The sequence below is a fragment of the Arachis hypogaea genome, chromosome 2 (genome assembly GCF_003086295.3).
Source record: "Arachis hypogaea cultivar Tifrunner chromosome 2, arahy.Tifrunner.gnm2.J5K5, whole genome shotgun sequence".
Taxonomy (NCBI): Eukaryota; Viridiplantae; Streptophyta; class Magnoliopsida; order Fabales; family Fabaceae; genus Arachis; species Arachis hypogaea.
Window position 1 is genome coordinate 33,117,572 of NC_092037.1, and position 13,359 is coordinate 33,130,930.

At 30.1% G+C, this 13,359-nt stretch overlaps 2 protein-coding genes across 2 annotated transcripts; one reads left to right on the forward strand and one right to left on the reverse strand.

The window, feature by feature from the left end:
• Positions 1-6,378: 6,378 nt before the first annotated feature.
• Positions 6,379-8,594, forward strand: LOC140178968 (uncharacterized). The gene is made up of 2 exons (XM_072216735.1): positions 6,379-7,940; positions 8,261-8,594. Exons 1-2 carry the CDS (start codon positions 6,701-6,703, stop codon positions 8,293-8,295), a joined length of 1,275 nt encoding a protein of 424 aa, XP_072072836.1. The 5' UTR covers positions 6,379-6,700; the 3' UTR covers positions 8,296-8,594.
• A 923-nt stretch (positions 8,595-9,517) lies between these two features.
• Positions 9,518-13,089, reverse strand: LOC112742516 (glutathione S-transferase L3). The gene is made up of 10 exons (XM_025791759.3): positions 12,899-13,089; positions 12,731-12,805; positions 12,573-12,633; positions 11,741-11,827; positions 11,511-11,609; positions 10,695-10,797; positions 10,536-10,612; positions 10,064-10,171; positions 9,783-9,863; positions 9,518-9,692 (listed from the first exon to the last, which is right to left on the reverse strand). The coding sequence occupies exons 1-10, from the start codon at positions 12,907-12,909 to the stop codon at positions 9,681-9,683; spliced, it is 714 nt and encodes a 237-aa protein (XP_025647544.1). The 5' UTR covers positions 12,910-13,089; the 3' UTR covers positions 9,518-9,680.
• Between the last annotated feature and the right edge of the window lie 270 nt (positions 13,090-13,359).

Genomic DNA, 13,359 nt, shown 5'->3' on the forward strand with positions numbered 1-13,359 from the left:
ATAAGTACTAATTTTTCACCACTATTTTCACACAATGTTCCATCTGCTAAAAGTATTGATCCTCCATCACGATTTTCACCCAATGTTTCATCTCTTAAAAATACTGACTTCCACCACTATTTTTACACAATGTTCCATCTAAATTGCTGCATGCATATGTTTCTTTCATGTATTTTTTTTTTTATCATTCTACTACTCTATTTTTATTATTAAATTTATATTTAACATTGTATAATATAAAATCTCAATTTTAATTTTATTTGACATGTAATTTTGTTTTTATATAAATTCTTATTTTTTGTATAGTTGTCAGAGCAAATTCTCGATCCCAATAAATGAAGAGGGAGTTCTAATAGGAATAGCAAAAATAAAAAACAACAAAATATACATGACACGTATTTTATATTTGTTTTTTATTTTCACCTACCAAATCATACATAATAAAACACCTGTCATGACCCGAACTAAGCCACGACTAACGCTCAAAGGACAAGTCTCAGTTAAAAGGGCTTTTGTATTTCGATTCATGAATTTTTAAAGAAAAGTCGATGATGGATAATCAATTATTATTTTTTAAATATAAACACTTACACATAATAGATGAGTAAAATAAAATTTAGGAATTTTAATATTAACTTCAACGTAAATTTATTATTTAAATTTGATTCAAGATTTTATTCTATATATTCGAATTTATTTGTTTTAGTATTTTATATTTAATTATTATTTTAACTTTATTTTATTACAAAATTTTTCTAATATTAAATTTTGTTTGTACTTAAAGGATTTTAATTTGTTAAAAAATTTATTTTTGCTGAAAATAAATATTTTTCTATCTTTTTATTTAAAATATTATTATTTATATGTTAATATTAAAAATATAAAAAATAAACATACTTTAAAAAAAATACTTTATGTTGTTTGATCTATATAAAATTAAAATAATTAACTAATTATTGATTTTTAAATTGTAACTATTTTTTTAATAAAAAATAATTTATAAATCGTGTTTAAAATTTTATGAATTTTTTTATTTTTAAATTTTAAAATATAAAATATATATGTATATAGCTTGGTTTAATTTTTTTTGTTATTTTTTAAGTTGTAATTAGTTTTTTTAATATAAACACCTACACATATTAGATGAGTAAAATGAAATTTAGGAATTTTAGTATTGACTTCAATATAAATTTATTTATTTAGATTTATTTCAAAATTTTATTCTATAAATTTAAATTTATTTATTTTAGTATTTTTTTATTTAGATTGTTATTTTAATTTTATTTTATTATAAATATTTTTGTAGTATTAAATTTTTTTGTGTTTGAAGAATTTTAATTTGTTGAGAAAAATTATTTTCGATAAATAAATATTTTTCTCTCTTTTTATTTAAAATGTAATTATTGGTATGTTAGTATTAAAAATTTAAAAGATAAAGCATATTTAAAAAAATGTTTTATGAGATCAAACAATTTTATGATTATGGGTATTTGTCTACGCGGGAGACTGTGTGGGCAGCTTTGACTTATGATATTCATCGGAGATGTCCTTCAGTGATGAGATTAGCCTTTTTATTTACCTGGAAATCAAAATATCATCTTTAAAGACGACGACAATCTTGAAAAAAGCATGAATTAAGAGAAAGAAAAAGGTACGATGTTCTTAGCATGGATGGAGGCCAACAAAGAATTTGAAGCATGTCAAATTTTAATGTATGATGAGTTTCCAAATCAATTTATTTATGATAGAAAAGAAAGGGAATGATATCCACTTAAGAGGGAGTATTCTATCAAGAAGTTAAATTATGTTCCACCGGGTATATGTGATATCTACTATATGAGAATTTTGTTAATTATTCAAAAAGGTTACACAACATATGAGTCTATTAGGACAATTAATGGAATTACATATCCTAACTTCCAAGATGCTTTCTATTTTATGGAACTACTGTGTGACGATAAAAAATTCATTGCAGCTATTAACGAGGTCTGGTTATCAATTGAAAAAACTATTTGTGATACTATTTGATGAGTTTGGAAAACTCTTATTTAATTTTGATGATGAACAAACATTATTAAATATTTAATTACAAAATTATTAACTTGATCTTAATTCATATTTGCTTAATTAATAATTTTGTTGTGCGGATTTTGTGTTGGGTCGAAAATGAAATTCTGGTCTAAGCCCAATTATAAGCCTTGCTACATGTTTCTCATGCTATGAAGCTGAATTATTAATTGGGCCAGAATGAATGTTATTGATGCAAGCCCAAAATGAATGCTTTCTTATGTGCTCAATGCTTGATCCAAAAATTTACTAGGAAAGCAAATGTTATAAGTGGGCCAAAATTCAATCGCCCAATTTGTTTTATGCATGCCATGATCCGAAAGAAAAATGAAATTGGGGCACAATGGTTAAAATAATAAAAACCCAAGACATTGAATCTTGGTTGTATGCTTCCAACGGACTTTACACTTTAACTTGTGAAGGAACTCAAATTTTATCAAGTTAAGTTAATGCAGTCCTTGGAAATATGAGAGAGAAAAGGTTAAAGTGATTTGATGGCAATTAATGGTAGCTTACACGCTACTACACAAAGCATGGAGAAGTGCACCTAATTACTTTATTCATCATAACACTCATAGCTTTGCTTTTATTTTCTCTTTCTTCTCTCTCTCTTTCTCTTCTCTTCGGTCATTAACCAGGAATCCATGGAAGCTACATTAAGCTACTATCACCGAAAAGAAGGAGTTGCATGCATAAAAGCCATCAAGTTAATGATGGCAAGAAAAAGAAAACCAAAAGTATGTTGTGGCTGAGATAATCACCAAATATGGTTAGATTTGGTGAGGTAATCTCGGATCCTTCATACTCAAAAAGAAGGAAGAAGATTCGGCCAGCAGGGGAGATTCTTGAAGCATGGCTTGTCTTTGATTCTGCTCAACCACCACAGGAAGTAGCTAGAGTGGCGAAGTGATGGTTGAGGCAGAGATTGAAGCAGATGAAGTCATCATCATCATGAAGCATCAAGGGCCAGAAATTCATCTTGGAGAGGAAGCCAAGGATGGAGCGCTCGGATTGATGAAGAGTGATGATCAATAAAGGACTAGAGGTAATTGCATGTTGGGTTTTGCATGGTTATCTCTTCTCTCACTATGTGGCCGAACCGGTTCTGTTTCTTGAAGGAGGAAGAAGTTGGTTTGGGTGTTGGCTTCAAGTGTGGAGGCTTCCCTCTTCTTTAAAAAGAGAGAACAACCACTGTTTGGAGCAAGGAGTAAGATTTGAGAGTGCAAGGCACAGAGTTCTCAGAGCTACCTAAGCTAGCAATTCTTCTTCTCCTTCAATGTTTTCTGTTTAATATTTTTCTGTTTAATTTTGTCATGTCTTGAGTCTCATGGAAAAAGGCAAACAGTGAGGTTTGTATGAAAAAGCCATAGAGCGAAAAAAGGCAGAGAGTGCAAAATTAAAAGAAAAAGCCATAGATGTCTTAGAGTTCCTTTGTACATCTGTGTTATTTTTCATGATTCTGTGGGAATCTCCTTGTAAGTTGGGTTAGCACTTTACAATTTGTAATCTGGATGATTATAGTGAAATTCCATCATTGTTGTGATGGAGACTGGATGTAGGCTGCACTACACTTAGCAGCTGAACCAGGATATATCTGGGTGTAATCTTCTCTCTCTTCCTACTTCAATTCTGTTTTTACTGTTCAGATGAAAAATAAAAAATGTCTCGTGTCAAGCGACGAGACAAAATGAAAATGTTTCGTGGTTAGGGACGAGCTAAAAACAGAAAAGTTTCCTTTAAGTCCAGCAAGTGTTAGCAAGAAAAAAGGGGGCTAAGATTCAACCACCCTTCTCTTAGCCACTGAAACCATCACTATTGATATCTAATAGTGTTAACAAACTAAATCGTATTTGGAATGCAACTTAGATATTATTGGCTGACAGGATACTATATATGAGGAGAAGAACATTGAAAAACTAAGGTATTTCACTATGTGGTAAATCAATATCACATGCAGGACTTTACTTGGCAAAATTAGTGTTCACCAATGGACAATTTTACGTTGCTTTATCAAGAATTAAGAGTTGCAATGCCCTAAACTTTCTAATTTTAGATAAAGATAGCAATCCAAACTCATCAACAGCAAATGTCGTGTTCAACGAAGTTTTTAATAATATTTAGGTAAGAAAATAGTATTTTCATTTTAGTAATGTGTTATCATTTATACTTTTGTACAAATATTTGTCGTAGATATAACTAATTTATTAACTATAGTTCAAACTCAAAATAAAATGTGTAATATAAAGCACAACATCATATGCCAATTATTTTTTTAATGAGATTAGTAAAATATTAGATTGTTGATAAATTTTTATTTGCCTTATAATATAAAATTTAGTGTAAAATTGACATGCTACTATTACAGTTATATATACTTTTATTTTCTCAAGTCTCTTTTCTCATGGTTCAAAAATATTATAAACTTCAAATGGTTCTATTTACATTTTATTTTTTAAAATAAAGATAAAATTATACATTCAATATGTTTATTAAATAATAATGATGATAGTATTATACTAAATTTAAAAATTTATAATTATAAAATATTATTTTCAATTTACTATGTAAAATTAAAACGTAAACCATGCCTAAAATATCAAATTTTAATGTATGATGAGTTTTCAAATCAATTTATTTATGATAAAAAAGAAAGGGAATGATATCCACTTAAGAGAGAGTATTCTATCAAGAAGTTAAATTATGTTCTACCGAGTATATGTGATATCTACTATATAAGAATTTTGTTAATTATTCAAAAAGGTTACACAACATATGAGTCTATTAGGACAATTAATGGAATTACATATCCTAACTTCCAAGATGCTTTCTATTTTATGGAACTACTGTGTGACGATAAAAAATTCATTGCAACTATTAACGAGGTCTGGTTATCAATTGAAAAAACTATTTGTGATACTATTGATATCTAATAGTGTTAACAAACTAAATCGTATTTGGATTGCAACTTAGACATTATTGGCTGACAGGATACTATATATGAGGAGAAAAATATTGAAAAACTAAGGTATTTCACTATGTGGTAAATCAATATCACATGCAGGACTTTACTTGGCAAAATTAGTGTTCACCAATGAGCAATTTTACGTTGCTTTATCAAGAATTAAGAGTTGCAATACCCTAAACTTTCTAATTTTAGATGAAGATAGCAATCCAAACTCATCAACAGCAAATGTCGTGTTCAACGAAGTTTTTAATAATATTTAGGTAAGAAAATAGTATTTTCATTTTAGTAACGTGTTATTATTTATAATTTTGTACAAATATTTGTCGTAGATATAACTAATTTATTAACTATAGTTCAAACTCGAAATAAAATGTATAATATAAAGCACAACATCATATGCCAATTATTTTTTTAATGAGATTAGTAAAATATTAGATTGTTGATAAATTTTTATTCGCCTTATAATATAAAATTTAGTGTAAAATTGACATGCTACTATTACAGTTATATATACTTTTATTTTCTCAAGTCTCTTTTCTCATGGATCAAAAATATTATAAACTTCAAATGGTTATATTTACATTTTATCTTTTAAAATAAAGATAAAATTATACATTCAATATATTTATTAAATAATAATGATGATAGTATTATACTAAATTTAAAAAATTTATAATTATAAAATATTATTTTCAATTTATTATGTAAAATTAAAATGTAAACCATGCATTGCACAAATTTAACACTGATTAGGCTACAAAACACACATGGTTCGCCTCATCGCATGGTTGAAGAACAGTTCGGCTAACCATTGGCTACATGCAACGTAAATAAAAAAAAAAAATTAATTTCATAAAAAATGCTCTCTAATTTTGTTTTCTTAGATAAAAAAAGCCGTTGAAAGGAATAATTTCATACTTGTTCTTATTACTCTTCTCATTTGATCTAACATATTTCACTTTCATGTTCTCTAATATCGTAAGAACTCCCGTTCACTATAACTTCAAAAATGTATAATATATAAAACAAAAAATAAATATATAATAAAACACAAATAAATTTTTAATTTTTATTATTTTAAATATAGAATATAAATACCAAATAAATAACAATATATTAATATATTAATATATTAATATTATTTGTGTTATCTTTTATTTTTCTTTTCTGTTTATTTAAATTAAAAAAATATTTTATACTAATAACTAATTTTATTATCTCTTTTTATACTGTTGGATGATAAGGCTATACAGTTAATATAGCTAATTAGTTCTATCTTTAAAATTAGTAGAGTTGTTACTTAAGTTTGTTAGAGTCTAAAATTTGTTAGAGGCTCCTAACTCATAGCATTTAGTTAGCAGAGTGCTGAATTAGTGTGATTCAGTTTTTTCTAGCATCTATAAGTATAGAACTAGTCATTTGCAAGTAAATAAGATTAACCATAATCACAATTCCATTTTTGAATCTCTCTCAAGTTCATTCTGCACTTTCATTCTGTTCTCATCCCCTGATTCAAATTCTGCAATACTATTGCAGATTTTATCATGGTGCGGTGAGCGTGGATGTGCAAACGGTGACACCTTGGTGGATCTCCTCCATTGCAAGGTCGAGAGATCGTGGAATTGAAAATCTGCAATTCTGTCCAACTTTGACAAATTAGCAGAAAGTATGGTTGATCCAGAGCAAGGCCCATGTCAAAACGTGGAAACTCAAGTTTTCTCAGCCTCGGATCTTCAAAATTTGGCTCAATTGATGAACCAGCTAGCAACGATGCAAGGGCAGATCGCTCAATCTGCCAAACCAAGCACGAATTTGATGCAAGATCGTGCATCTCCATACTACCTTCATCCGAGTGAAAATCCAGGTATTTCACTCACTCCAAATCCTCTAACTACACTGAATTATCACTCATGGTCCCGATCGGTTTGGATATCACTGAAGACGAAAAACAAGCTTAGTTTCATAGACGGATCTTTACCAAAACCCGAGAAATCTGATTGCACATTTGAAGCTTGGGATAGATGCAACACTTTTGTTCTGTCTTGGTTGCATGCTTCCCTAAGTAGTGAGATTTTGCAAAGTGTGATGTGGTGTAATGTGGCATCAGAGTTGTGGAAAGATCTTAAGCACAGATTCTACGAAGGAGATTTGTTCAGAATAGTTGAGTTGGAAGAAGAAATGTACTCAGCAAGACAAGGAGATTTATCAATCACTTCATTTTTTACAAAGATGAAAGGACTATGGGAAGAATTAGAAGAGTTTCAACCGATTCCATCATGCAATTGCACAGGATCATGCACATGTGGATTAGAGATTGTTAGAGGATACAGAAAGCAGTCGCAAGTGGTTAGATTCTTAAGAGGCTTGAATGATGAGTTCGGAAATGTGAGATCACAAATAATCCTAATGAGACCCCTCCCTGATGTCAATACTGTTTTTTCGCTATTATTGCAACAAGAAAGGCAAATGTCAAGTTCAGATCATGCAGAAAGTAAGGTATTAGTAAATGCTGCAATTGACAACAACTTCAACACTAATAGAGGCAACATGAGCGTACGAGGAAGAGGGAGAGGGCGTGGAGGTAGAGGCCGTGGCTTCGGAGGAAGAAGAATGATCAAGAAATGCTCTCATTGTGGCAAAACTGGCCACTTGGTTGACACATGTTATTACAAGCATGGTTTTCCTCCACACTACCAACAAGATTCAAGCTCAAAAACCATAAATCATGTCACTACTGATGATGAAATTGAGAAAATCAATAACTCTCCTTCAGGAAAGAATAGTAACAGCTTAAGTTCTTTATTTTCCAAAGAGCAGAAACAAGCTCTCATTGCTTTATTCCAGGATCATGAAGAGGATCTTGTTCATAACTCAACATTAGCAATTGAGGCACAAGTCCCATCCCTAGGTATATACCACATTCTTTCTTTTGCCAAACATAAATTGAAACCAAATGATTGGATTTTGGACAGTGGTGCTACTGCACATGTCTCTTTTTCATTAAAATTCTTCAAAAATTATCATAAAATAAATCCAATTATGCTTCAATTACCAGATGGTTCAAAGGTTGTTTCCTCTATTTGTGGAACAGTCTGTTTTTCAAATAATATACTCCTCACAAATGTCTTTTATGCTCCATCATTTTCTTTCAACATAATTTCAATTTCCAAAGCCACAAAACACTTACCATATAAATTCTTGTTTGACGAGATGCATTGTGAGATACAGGATCGGAAGAGCTTGAAGATGATTGGCATTGCTGAAGCCAAGGCTGGATTGTATACACTGGAATTCAAGACTCACACCGATTTGGATTTGCATTCCTTCACTAATAAATCTGTACCTGCACTCACAGCAGCACTCACAGCAGATTCTGCTTTTAGAGATATTTGGCACAGTAGGTTAGGACACATCTCTTCTGAGAGATTAGACATAATAAAGAAAGCTTATGACTTTTCTATTTCTGATAATGCAAGCATTCCTTGTGCACCTTGTCATTTTGCAAAACAGAAACGTATTCCTTTTCCTACAAGCATTAATAAATCTGAAAATTGTTTTGATTTGATGCATGTTGACATTTGGGGACCTTTAGCAATTCAATCTATCAAAGGTCATAAATATTTTCTCACTATAGTAGATGATTATAGTAGATTTACTTGGGCTTATTTTATGAAAACCAAAGGAGAAACCTCTGATTTGCTTCGAAACTTTATCACAATGATTGAAACTCAATTTCAAAAGAAAGTGAAATGTATAAGATCAGATAATGGTAAGGAGTTTATCATGCATGATTTTTACAATTCAAAAGGTATTTTACATCAAACCACCTGTGTGGAATCCCCACAACAAAATGGTATAGTAGAGAGGAAGCACCAGGATATCTTAAACATGACAAGAGCTTTTCTATTTGAAAGTAATGTTCCTAAAAAATTTTGGCATTTAGCTACTGCTCATGCCATTCATGTCATTAATAGAATTCCTAGCTCCTCTCTCAATTTAAAAAGCCCCTATCAAGTCATGTTTAATAAACTCCCTTGCATCAAACATTTTAAAATTTTTGGCTGTTTGGCATTTGCCTCGACTTTGGCTGCTCATAGAACTAAATTAGAAAAAAGAGCCAAACAAGCTGTATTTTTGGGTTTTAAGTCTGGCACTAAAGGATATCTTCTTATGGATTTGCAAACTAATGAATTTTTTTTATCACGAAATGTCATTTTCTATGAAAGAAATTTTCCTTTTCACACTAAAGATGCCCCTGACTCCTCTATAAATTATATCTAAAAATTAATATTTAATTATTATTAATATATATTTTAAAAAATATGTATTTAATTTTTAATTTTAATTTTTTTATATTTTTATTTAATTACGACAAAATCAACCGAGTAAATTAGTAACTCGCCAAATTGATCTAATGACCCATTTGTATGACCGAGTCCATTATCGGTTCTGAAAACTATGCCTGATAGGGAACAAGCCACAGACTAACATCAAATTTTAACATACATTGATATTGCATCATCACAAGCCCTGACATAAACATCATTGTGATTTATTAACAAACAAGTTACACCAATATTTTGCTGAATATGCATCCCTTGAACACAAATGACACTTATTGAATGGATGCCTCGCTGAAATCCAATGTTCACTGCTGAGGCTGCAAAGAAGAGTGAAACAATCAGAAATCAATCAGAACTGTTGAAACTCATAGTGATAGATCAAGTGTGGATATAACATTTTGGACTACCAAGAAACGTTTCTTGAAAAGCTCAACTATTTCCTTTGGATCAGTCCTTGTTTGTGCATAAGCATCAATCTTGTTTACCTCCTGCAGTATTCATGTTCACAAAGGCATCAGATTGAGGGTTACGTAGTTCATTTTTCGATACTTCAATTTTTTCACTTTTATAATTAAACTACAATTACTTTTTTCAGAGGAGATTCATCGTGTGTATGAAGAATTCAGTACTACGCAGATAAATAAGAGAACTTGCTACTGTGCTTTAGAAAGAAGTGATTATGGCATACCTCAATCCAAGCTCTAAGTTTAGGTCTTCCTTCAGTGATGTCATGCTTGAACACGTCAGCAAGGACAACTTGGAATCTTTCAATAAATGGGATATAAGCAATATCCACCTGATTGTCACATGCATTTACAAATTAATAAGAAAAAAAATAATGCTATTGCCGTCGATATATAATCTATCAGTGACTTTGCACTCGGTCGGTTTCATCAGATGCAAAAAAATAATGAACATTAGCATCAAGTCCAACTTCTTGCAGGGTAAGTTAAACAATCTTTGTAAGGCAACAAATTAGGAAGGAAAAAATAAGGACTAAAATGGTTAATTACAAAACATTTGTATTTTTTTGTCCAACGTTTATTACTTTTATAGGGGTTTTATAAGTCTTATTTTATCTGCGAATAGAATATTTTAAATACCATTATATTTTAGTAGTTTATTAAGAAGGAAGACTATTTGAATTGATTAGTACTTACCCAACTGAATTGACCAAGAAAGAATGGACCGTCATCAAATTTACCAAGAGCATTCTCCAAGGAATCAAAAACAGAACCTGATTAAAACAAACAATTTTAAGAGCCACTTTAAATTTGAAAACTCTTTTCCTCTATCAAACAAACTTGTTATACACTTACTTGTTTGTTGTATAGCATCCCCTTTCAAGGCAGAGTACAACTCTCTGGTGACTGAATCAACTTCAGACACCAGCTTCTCACCAAACTCCTTCTTTGCAGGATCCTACAAAACACATCTTGACATCATTAGTTCACTAACATATGATGCATAAATACTGCAAAATTGGCCCATATTCGTATCAATACTCTTATTATAACTGTAAAATCTCGAAGAATTTAAGATAAAAAAAATTTGTAAATATCACATTTTTTCTATGATTGTATTATCAATATCATTATCATTTTACTTCAAATTGGCACCATATTCGTATCAACACCTGTAATACAACTATCAAAACTTGAAGAATTTAATATTAAAAAAAACAAAATTTTGTAAATATCAAGTAACTTTCTATAATTGTATTATCATTATCATTATCATTTTATATAGCACCTTATTATATAAAATATGAAAGTTTATGCAAAAATACTATATGCACAACAAAAAACAATCACCAACTCAGCCACCATATATTTGTATATAAATACATGTGGTGTTGAGCTCATCTTCAATGTGTATTTTGTATTTCTAACATATATTTTTGTATTTCTAACATATATTTTATGCGGGTGGCCAATTTGGTGACTGATTTTTGTTGTATACTAAATATAATTGAATTTTATTAATATACGATACCCTTGTGTCTTATTGTTCATCAAATAATGACATTTGTGTACCTTTTGATCTCGCCCGTTTATACACAACAGTAGTCACTAATATAGAGTGACTTGGAGTGAGAAAATAAAATCAAAAGGATATTTGCAACTCATTCTTACACTGGGAACCAGAGAGGGGCCTTCGAAGTTTGCATCTACGTATTTGATCAAATCAAGGCTTTCTCCAATGACCTTACCGTTGTGCTCCAATGATGGCACCTCCATATATATACCGGTAGCAGAAAGTCAATATATATAAATTGGGTTAATTAAACTAGCTAAGCAAAATCCCCAACCAATTTATATTAGTTAAATTATCTTGTAACTAATTGGGTTACTTGGTTACAGACCTTATTTTCAGGGTAAACTTTCTCCTTGTACCAAGCAGGCCTGTCCCCAAGGTCAATAGCAACCAATTTGATCTTCTCTTGTAGTCCCTGTAACCAATGGAAGAAAAAAAATTAAACAAATAATAATAATAAAAGTAGATCAAACAAAATACATACAAACTTATAAGACTCAACGAATAATAATGGTATATAATAAATGTAAGGCTTTTTGTGAAAAAAAAAAAATTTAGAACAACAAAGTATTGATCTATTAAATGATATCAAATTGCGTCATCACATTACACTCACTTGGACTCAACTTATTATGAGATCACTCCTAATCAATTTGTTTAGTGTCTGTTGAGGCTATCTGGTGATTGAATAATGCTCTTTTCGACTTCTGTAGACTTCTTTTTTTTTTTCTCTAAATAATGTTTTATTTATGTCATGCAAAGGGTCAAATGGAATGATACATCCTCTCAATTTTTTTTCCTCTTAATTAGGTGTACTCAATTAGAGCTAACTAGTTAAAAAACAGGTTTATTACCCAAAAAATAAAATAATAACTCCTCACTCTCTTAATTTATCAAATTTCAAAATTAGAAATAAAAAGGGGTTAACTTGAGTTGGGTAGTGGGCTCTTTGGAATTTTTCTTAATGTAAGTGCAATTTTTTACCCGTAACTCTTTAACCGACCAAGCGAAAACATGTGAGAAAAGAAGTTGAATGAAGAAAGATCACACTTAACAACTTCACTTGAAAGAAAAAATAAAAATCAAAATTCCATTAGATGAACGGTGAATAGGGTCATGAAACACATGATTAAATGATTATACAAAGAGAATAAAACAACCTTGTAGTTTCTAGTGATCCATACACGTTGTGCAAAGGGACAAGTATAACTGGTGTACAACCTTCAAAACATAAAAATTTATAAAATGGCAAGTTAACGACAATATGAACCAAAACAAAAATTAAATTAAATTAAAAATTGGAGAATGAGAAACGGACCTGGTGGTTCCATCAAAAAGAGGAGGTTGTTCGGATACTGAAGTCAAAGACGGTGGAAGAATCTCTTTCAGAGCACTAGGTTAGAGAGAGAGAAGCTAGAACATTAGATAAAAAGGAACATAAAGATATAGAGGAAAATGAGAGAATTACTGAGAATTTTAAACATACGCAGTTGCCATTGAGAGAGAAAATACTTGGCGGTGAAACACTGATTCTGATGGGAAGATTCCAGAATGAGGTGTGTGTGTCAGTAAAATTGAAGGGGTGGGTTCAGGTATTTATAGTGAGCTTGTATTTCTGATTCTGACGCAGTATTGTGTCTACATTCAAAATGTGGATTAACATGTGTCATCAATGACGATAAAGGGAAGTTAGAATTTATTATTTATTATTATTACTATTTTTAATTAATATATTTTTAATTTAATAATTTAATAATATATTTTATTTTTTATTTTTAAATATTAATAATTAATTAATAATAAAAAATAATAAATTTTGATAATTTTATAATATATTTTTTTTTAATTTCTACCATGCATTATCCTACAAAATCGACATATTTCGAGTATAAAATGCCAATTGAACAAGTTTCACACTTTGAAGTCAACATATCTGTTTTGTATTTA